Source organism: Cyprinodon tularosa, unplaced genomic scaffold (assembly GCF_016077235.1).
Source record: "Cyprinodon tularosa strain WSP-4 unplaced genomic scaffold, ASM1607723v1 ctg554, whole genome shotgun sequence".
Lineage (NCBI taxonomy): Eukaryota > Metazoa > Chordata > Actinopteri > Cyprinodontiformes > Cyprinodontidae > Cyprinodon > Cyprinodon tularosa.
Window position 1 is genome coordinate 796,727 of NW_024039290.1, and position 9,030 is coordinate 805,756.

Consider the following 9,030-nt stretch of genomic DNA (forward strand, 5'->3'; position numbering starts at 1 on the left):
AAAATAGGTCTGTGCATATAGGGAAAAAAATAGAACACAGATTTCAGCTCTTTTATTTTTTGCTTCTAAAGTAAGACGGGATTTAATTAGGTAAGATATCTGTTTGTCTTTTATAAACAAGAAAGAGAAACGCTTTCGAAAAAGTCGAATGGTAAATTTTTAGTGGAAAATACTTGGGTAACAAGTCACGACATGTCACTGTTGCCTTAGAGATTTCTGGCAGCAAGGCCTAATGTGGCACATCAGTGTGCGCCTTTTTACCACCTTGTATGCACATAAACATGAGAGAAGGGCTGTGAGAACGTAGACCCTGCGCCGTTCAGACTGCGATCAGCTCACCGAGGGAGATGATCAGGCTGCTGACCCAACAGCAGACGGTACGTTTTGGATAAAGAGAAAGCTCTACACCTGTTAGGCTAAAACTACAATGGAAATATGTTGATACTCTGACGTGTAATGAACCCACCGGCCACTGAAACTGTGTTTTAAAACACATTTACCTACACATTGGAACATAAACGTTATTGAAGTGCTGTAAAAACGGGAACCCTGTGTCTGATTGCAATCCACTCACCAATGCAGGTGAGCACGGTGTTAACAGCTTTGTTGATAAAGTTAGTGAATTCTCAGAGTTTTCTCTTTTGTTCTATTTTTTTCAACAACAAAAAAACAACTCGCAACAAAATCTAGAGTCCATTTCCTGTGTTTTAGACTTTTGCAAAACCCATGCACTGATGGCTCTGAGTTTAGTTTCTTCAGCGAGTGGTGAGTGAGCGAGCCCCTGAAATCATGACACACTGAATATATAAAGTCTAAAAATGATTATCTTTAAGAATTTATTCTGATATTCATATTATTTATCAGGGGTAAGCCGAAATATTACATTTAATATGGCATCATCATCATGACTGGTCTTGCAAAAAATAAGTACAGCAAATGCCGTATGACAAGAATCAAGGTAACACCTGGATAGATTGTTGTTTAGATGAATTTAATGGGTCTTAATTTTTTATGTTTGATGGGAGATGTCAACAAACGGGACGTGTTTCTTCCAGCATTCTGTTTTGATGATTTTTAGCCACACTGCTAACAAGGCTACCCTTGGTTTGAGTTTGAGGACAACCTTATAAGGCAGGGAATTCGCCGTTTGGGACTGGAAACCCCATTTGAAAAAAAGACAGCCTCAAGAAACAGTAATTATTGACCAGGTTAATTTTAATTAAAAAAGGAAAGAAAAGTCAAAGCACAAATATTTTTTTTTTTTTTTTGTGCCTCGGATTTTTCTTTTCGTTTTGGAGTACTAGTGCTCCTGTTATAAAAACCAAATGTTACAGCCCCATGAATAGATCTGTGAAAGGAATGACTCTTGCCTGCGATGATGAACGCTGCATGTCACGCATATGAGCTCATTCAAAGCTAATGTTTAATCCTCAATGGAAGTGGACAATTGTTTATGGTTTGGCGTCTTTTGAGCTGATGTCTGACCCAAAGTTTGCAGCGACAGGCCTCCTGCTGGCTTCAATTTTAGTACCAAGACCGAAAATAAAGAAAACAAAGCTCATAGTGAGAATTGCAGGTTTTCTGTTTCATAAGCGGAGGGTTAGTGTTGTTAGAAATGTGTTGCGCACTCATAGTCAGAACAGACTTTGGTCAATGAAAACGTGACCAGGTCCAGGAAGTGATGGGATATTTTAACTAGAAAGCAATGTTATAGATTAAGACAGTTAGCTTAATGAAAACACACCAGTTTGGGACATCAGTGCTTTGTAATGCCTTCTGCTTTAAAAAAGGCCAGATAAACATTTAGATAATAGTGATAGTGCTGATGTAAAACTCACTGTTGAAAGTGACATAATTGGATGGTGCCAAGCCCACTGGCGGGCCGCAAAAAAACCACCGCAGCCATAAAGAGACGTTATAAACCAGCTCCACAACTGGAAACTTTGATTTAGTTTTGGTATGAAGAGGAGGCACGTTTTGGATCAAGCAGTTTTTATTGTATCTGCTTTGCTTTTGCAGCGAGTTAATATTAAACCTCTAAAGATAAGGTTTTGACGTCACTATGATATAATCAATCTGATATCGGGCCCATCTAACTCTAGATCATTACAGAACAGTGAGCAGACCTTCATATAATCTGGATCCTTCAATCAGGTTGGCACTGAAAACATGGGAACTGTGTTTAGTCTCCGCAGAATGTAAAAAGGAACCTTGAATTCATATGGAAGTTCAGAGGAAGATGAGTTTGTGACAAATGCTAAATTTAATACAGTGGTATGCTAATTAAAACCTGATAAAACCTCTATTTTGTGTGCCATGGTGAGATTTCATGTGATAGACCACAAATGAGTGCATGATCATGCAAGAAAAAAGGCCTTTTCATTTAATTCACTTTTCTAAATGGAAATTTTGAAAAGTGCGGCATGCCTTTGTATCCAGTCCTTTGAGTCAAGCAGCAAAATCTTTTTGGTCTCTACCAGCATTGAAATCTTCTACCATTCTCTACAAAACATCTCAAACTCAGACATTAGATGGAAAGTTTTTTTTTTAAGGTTTACTTCCTGAAAGCTGAACAAATCGAAATACACTCTGTGTATACAACAGGACAATAAGAGTTGTCTAAGTCCAAGTTAAAAACATAAAGATTTAAAGGTATTGTGGAGGATTTTCCAGAATTTTTTTCACCGCACTTAAAAAAAATGCACATGTAACCCGACACTCGCTCCCGAGAGAACGCCTATTAAACGTGTGCGAGAGCGTGCACGAGTCCATTTCTCCTCGTGCACGCTCTGTTTTAAAGTTTCTGTTCTCATAGCTCATACATGCTTACTGTGTCCGAACGTCCGCCCTAAATCCCTCAATCACTATACAGCAAATCCCATAATGCTTTGCCAGGAGAACTCTTAGTGCAAAGCATTGTGATTAATATCTGCTTCTGCTGAGGCCTTTCTCTTCTCATACACTTCGTAGACACATTTTCTCTTACCACCCTCGGCCATTTTTAAAGAACCGCCGTGAGAAAGGTGAGCTTCAATGACTGTCTGAAACCTCAGCTCACCACAAATATATGCCGGAAAGTGCGCATCACCAGAATGATTTACAATTAGGAGAACCACTTATTTTGATGACTCACCCAGAAATAAAAGGTCGTCCTCTATACCTTTAACAGAGAGCTTTGGACTTTGACTAGGCCATTCTAGCAGTTGAATATACATTAGTTGAAGCCACTTCATTGTAGCTGTGGCTGCATATTTGAGTTCTGTTGGAACCTGAGCGCTGATCCTCTGTCTAAAATACTTTGCAGCTTCTAATGTGTCAGGACTGTCCTGTGGCTAGTTTACTTAACCATCTAGCACGTCTCTGCTGACCAGAGCATCTGTTAAACTTCCTACATTAAGCTGACGTGTTGCAAGGCTTAATATTTGCTCTGCAGTACGACTCCAGAGCTTTGATGCAACACTTTTTGGAGATGTAAAATATTTTGATGCAAATTTGCCTCTTTCTCTGTTACAGACGGTGGTATTGATATCTGGAAAAGAGAACTTGTTTGCAGGAAAAGCTTTTTGTTTGTCTGCAGTTCAGCGAAAACTATTGGCTGCAGAGTTTTGGTGTCTGGGTGTGAGTTTGTGGTTTGGCCTAGCAGGGGAAGGAGACTCAACCAACCCTGAAACATTTCTCGGCAGAAGGATGGGCGTGTGTCGGACCTTCCTCTGGCACCTGCCTGCTGTTGTTATCTTCTATTAATGTTGATTTAATTTGCGTTGTCACTGCCTGTTTTCAAAGATTGAGCTGTTTGATTAGGAGCGATTTTTCTGGCCTTTGCTCTCTGAATGCGTTTGTACTAACAAGAACCTCTTTTCTGAGTGAGCTTGTTTCATTTCCCCCTCCCTGTTTGAGAGCTGCAGCCTTGTGGTCCGCTTTAAAGGCTGATTCTCAGCATTACTCAAACATGCACCAACTTTCTGAGAAAGAAAAAGGGTGGGTTGCTGTGAATCTCATTAATCGAGTTTCTTTCACATGTCAAAATTCACGAAGCAAAATTATGCCCCAGATAATGAAGCACAACTTTTAATGCAGCTGGAAGGAAAATCCAGCTTTCCTGAGCATCAAACGTGTGAATAATAGCAGAAAATAAGTGAGAAATATCTTTCTAACCTCGTGATCTTCACATTTCTTCTTTGCCTTCAGGTGAAGCTGTCAGACTTTGGTTTCTGCGCTCAGGTTTCGAAGGAAGTTCAGAGGAGGAAGTCCCTGGTTGGAACGCCGTACTGGATGGCTCCAGAGCTTATATCCAGGCTGCCTTATGGACCAGAGGTGAACTTAACTCTTAAATTCTGTTTATAATAAATGTTTGCCTTTCCCTAAACAGCATTTAGCTGGATATTGTGACGCTAATGTTCCCCAAGGGTTTGTTATACATCCACTATTTTACTCCATTTATCTTGGTGGTTGGTGTTTTTTTTCTAAATCTCTTTTAGTTCTATTTTGTTTTCTCATGTATTTGTGTCCTAAATGTTTTCATGACTTTCAGATAGCAGCAATGAGTCTCAGTTGTCTGCTGTTCATCAGTTTCTTCTTCCAACTGATGAATAGACTAAACAATGACCCGTTGTTTTGTCTAGAATCTTTTCTTTCATCCGTTGTGCTGTCGATTAGCTGCTGGGTTTGAGATCATTGTCCCGATGATTCAGGCTGGAACAGCTCTAACAGAGATGGCCTTTAGGTTTAACTCTTGTGTACTTTGCTCTGCCAGCTAGGTGCCCATCTTCTGTCCGAGATCATCAAACATCTCTTCTTTAAAGACGTTTCAGGATGCAGACAAACTGCACACTGAGGCGTTTCTGCATCAGGACAGGGCCTTTACCACATCTCTTCTCGTTTTTTAACATAAAGAGTAGGTGGGTAAATAATAATCGTTTTGCATCGATCCAACAGCCGACAATCCGATGCATCGATACGTCTGCAAGATAATCGATTTATGTTTTTTTTTTTTTGCTCCTGGACGTAATTCTCCCTCCCGTGCTGCGGTGGCGCTAAACCTATTTTGCCCTCCTACCTCGCTTCCTGGTTATACTCTTACAGCAGTGTGTTGCAGTGAGCTTGACACAGACGTTTTTTATTTATGCCCAATATTGAAGCGTGGTCTGCTCTACACGCTGTGGGTCTAGATACGGCCGAGGCGGTGAGGAAGTGGGGGCGAGTTTAGTCCCACGACGGAGTAAGATGAGGGCCAAAAAGTGCAGAGATCCAGGTGGAAAAAGGATCCCAGCGTTCTTGCACCCCTGACTCTTCTAGCGGGTCAAACTTCACAAGTTGTTTTTCGCAATTTCGGTCACAAAAACAAAACAAGCCGGCCTCCTGTCTGCGGTCAGCTACAATTTGGGAGAGGTGCAGCGGAGCTTCTGCGGAGGGGACGGGGACGTCTGGAGCCGAGGCTTTGCATTGCACTCATTGCACTGATTTTGTGCAGTATTTTTTGATGCAAGGCCTCTTTAAGAATCTATAACACAGGGGTATTATTATTTTTCAGTGTATGAGGTTTTAATAGGAATAGATGGAGTGCAACTTTTCTACTTCTGTTATTTGCTGTTGTTTCTTAAAAAATGCATAACAATATTACAGCTTTCATAGATTTATTTCAAATGTGAAACATTGTCTAGCCTGTAAGGTAAAAAAAAAAAAAAAAGAACTAATTTATCGAATCGTATCGTGGTGTATTCTTGAGTAATCGTCAGGTCAGGAAATCGATACTGAATCGAATCGCCATGATGGATGTGATTTACACCCCTAATAAAGAGCAAAAGTGCTCATTAGGGTTGGGAATTAATAAGATTTTCACGATTCAGTTCCTTATCGATTCCGTTTAATGAAAAAGCATTACTGTATAATTTTGGGAAATAAACTCATCTCCCCCTGATTTAAATAAACAAGCGTCGCTTTTCTCTCGCTCCCTGAACTGCGGAGCAACTTCATAGCATGTTTCGTTACATGCATTGCAATAGCTAGAATCATGTAAGAATTCCAGCTACCAGTGGTTCTAATTAAACATGCTAGCAATGACGGCCTGGATTAACAAAGGCGCACTCCCTTAATAACCCCAAAGAGAGGTAGGAAATTGGTTTATTTCCAGAAATGGCATATGATTTACTAGGAACCACATTAAGCACAGATATAAAACTAGCTACTTACCACCAAAGTTGCCTTCCATGCTGGTCGCAACTTTAGCGTCTGTCTGGAAGGCATCGTAAACATGGCATTCATTAAAATGTATGCCATGTTGTGCGCGCAGATGTTTCTGCATGTTGGATGTATTTCCAGTAATTGCCACCTTGCAATGATTGCAAAGTGGCTTGTTGCCATCTTTCTCTTCATTAAAATGAAGCCAAACTTTCGATCCCTTTACCTGATGGGACGACATTTTTTTGTTTTGCTTTTCTAGACTTATGCCTGGTCACGTTGTACTTTCTTAATGAATGCCGCGTGCGTAACTTGCGTAAAAATCGTGAAGTAAGTTGTGCTGCCTGAAATCGATAAGAGAATCGTTAAGCGAGCTGCCAAATGTTGCCTAGTTGGAATTTAAACACACGGAACCGGTTTTCTATTCCCATCCCTAGTGCTCATGAAAAAGGGCTTTGAGTCTGTCTGTTAGCATCAAGATGGGTCCAATCAACTGGCCAGTTACCTTTAGTTGTTATACTATCCAGACTGAGCTTTAGATGTCGTATATGAACTAATCAGACATTTGGTTGCTCGGTCTTTGCTGTTTGCAGGTGGACATCTGGTCTCTGGGCATCATGGTGATAGAGATGGTGGACGGAGAGCCGCCATACTTCAACGAGCCGCCGCTTAAAGCCATGAAGATGATTCGAGACAACCTGCCCCCCAAACTGAAGAACCTGCACAAGGTGAAAACCTAAAAATAATAAAAAACGTTTTAACGCGTTTTGGGTTCCTGCAAACTAAAACCATTAAACAGATGCACGGACCTATTAAACCCTGTGAAACCTGATTGGGCTTCAGCGCATCATCTTTCAGGTGTATACTGACTGCGTAGAATGGAGGCAGTAGATGTTGGAAGTTTTTATACCGACCACAGAGCTACAGAGGAAGGTATCAGAATGAGGCAGAAATGTTTGACCCTCATAGACAGCTGGGTTTGTTTCTAACAAATAGACCCGTTTACAGTCAGTTAGCTGACTGTAAACGGGTCATCTATATTTGTTGTGCTGAGAAATCACTTTTACATATTCCAAATGTATTTGGTGAAAGCGAAACTGATCAGCTTTGGTCCAGCTGATCAGTTTGTGATGATTGTGGTTTAGGTCTTATCAGCGGTGTCATTTCCGCTTTGCTTTGCATTTCTATGTGGCTGTGAAATGGCCAGGAAAGGCGGCGCCATTAGGCAATAGCAGTATTTAGCAAAGAAGCAAACAGTTTTAGAGGCCCTTAAAGATTGGACAGAGAATATAGCATTGCTTGCAGTGGATATATTACAAATGCAGTTTAGGAGTCTTGAAGCAAAGTCATCTTGCTCTCTTATAAAAACAGTTTCCACTCATTAAATAATGCCTGTATAATTATCTCTTATCGCTGCATCTTACAGCAGAGGTCTGTAACGCTCTGAAAAAAATGCAAATCCAGATAATGCTTCCAGGTTTCTTGGAGAATTTAGTTTGGAATTTATTAAAGTTTCACTCTTGTTGGGGTTGAATTATTAGTGATTATGCTTTATTTTCTAACTGATGCTGATTCACTAGATGGGAAAGTTTATAAAAGCCAGCAGGCTTGAAGGAAGAGTGAAACTGATTATCATCAGCATAAAGATAAGGGACGATTTCGCTGAAAGACGTTTCTAATGTATACGGAAGAGGACAGCCTCATGTGCAGAACCCTGAGGTGCACCGCATCACGTTTCTGACGAGTATGACGTAATCTGGTTAGCCAGAATGCTAAAGGTTCTTACTACCTGAGAATCGCTTTCATAGTTATATAAATTAGTTCCAATTTATTTAGATTTTTTTTTTTTTGTAGCAGAAAGCATATTTCTTATTTTCTATGAAATAAGAAAATGATTTTCCCGGCAGGTCTCCCCTATCCTCAAAGGCTTCCTGGACCGGATGTTGGTGCGGGAACCGGCCCAGCGGGCCACGGCCGACGAACTCCTGAAGCACCCGTTTCTGTCGAAGGCAGGTCCGCCATCATGCATCGTCCCCCTGATGCGGCAGAACAGGATGAGATGAAACGTGACACTAAAGACCTCCGGGCTGTGAAGGCGACTCAGGTGGAACAGAATACTCCTGCACACGGATCCGAGGCGCGTCGTTAACACCAACGCCATAAGAAAAGATGAAGCAGCTGTGCAGGAGTATTCTCTTTATCTGGTGTGAGTCACTCAACTGTGGGGAGTGCGTTCCCTAAATAAGAGGCAATAATGATGGTGTGGGTGAGTGTGTAATGTTGTTTCTGACGTCTGGAGGCTGAGCCGCGAAGGAGCAGCAGAGGAGCCGTCTGTTTTTTATCATGGAGGAGGAGCTGGACGCTGTAGAGGCTCATTTCTGTGGTCTGTTTGGTCTGCAGCCAGAATCGGATGTTTTGAAGGAGTCTGTGACGCTTGGAGTAACTTTTTAACCTCACCTACCCGACAATCTACAAACGTTTTCACTACAGAGCCTCGTCCCAACCTTTGGACTCCTTAGCAGCCTGAATTTACTACTGACAGCGGCAACCTTTGAACTCGGACTGTATTTTGTAGCCATAAATATCTTAGCTTCCTGTTGTAAACGAGCAGAAACACACTAAGTGAACATGTAAACACTGGAGTCATGGTAGCAGAGGACTTGTTCCACTAATTTTCTATTATTCTTGTGTAAGAACAGTGAAAATAGAGCGGTTATATCCCTTTTAATGACTTTTTTCTGTCTGTTTTGTGATAGATGTATTTTGTTTATCATAGAGTGAAACTTATCAAGCACTGGTGACTAGAGATGCATAGAAGCTGCACCCCAGTTCATGTCTGCTACACTAAAACTT

General features: G+C 41.1%; 1 protein-coding gene across 2 annotated transcripts in view; it reads left to right on the forward strand.

Annotated features, from left to right (window-relative positions):
* pak4 (p21 protein (Cdc42/Rac)-activated kinase 4) overlaps nt 1-8,448 on the forward strand; it is a 56,710-nt gene extending 48,262 nt beyond the window's left edge. For both annotated transcript variants that reach the window (XM_038305288.1, XM_038305289.1), the window contains exons 9-11: nt 4,189-4,314; nt 6,771-6,905; nt 8,085-8,448. In XM_038305288.1, coding sequence (XP_038161216.1) covers nt 4,189-4,314; nt 6,771-6,905; nt 8,085-8,240 — 417 coding nt within the window. In that variant the 3' untranslated portion in view covers nt 8,241-8,448. The remainder of the gene's footprint in view (nt 1-4,188; nt 4,315-6,770; nt 6,906-8,084) is intronic.
* The last annotated feature ends 582 nt before the right edge of the window (nt 8,449-9,030 follow it).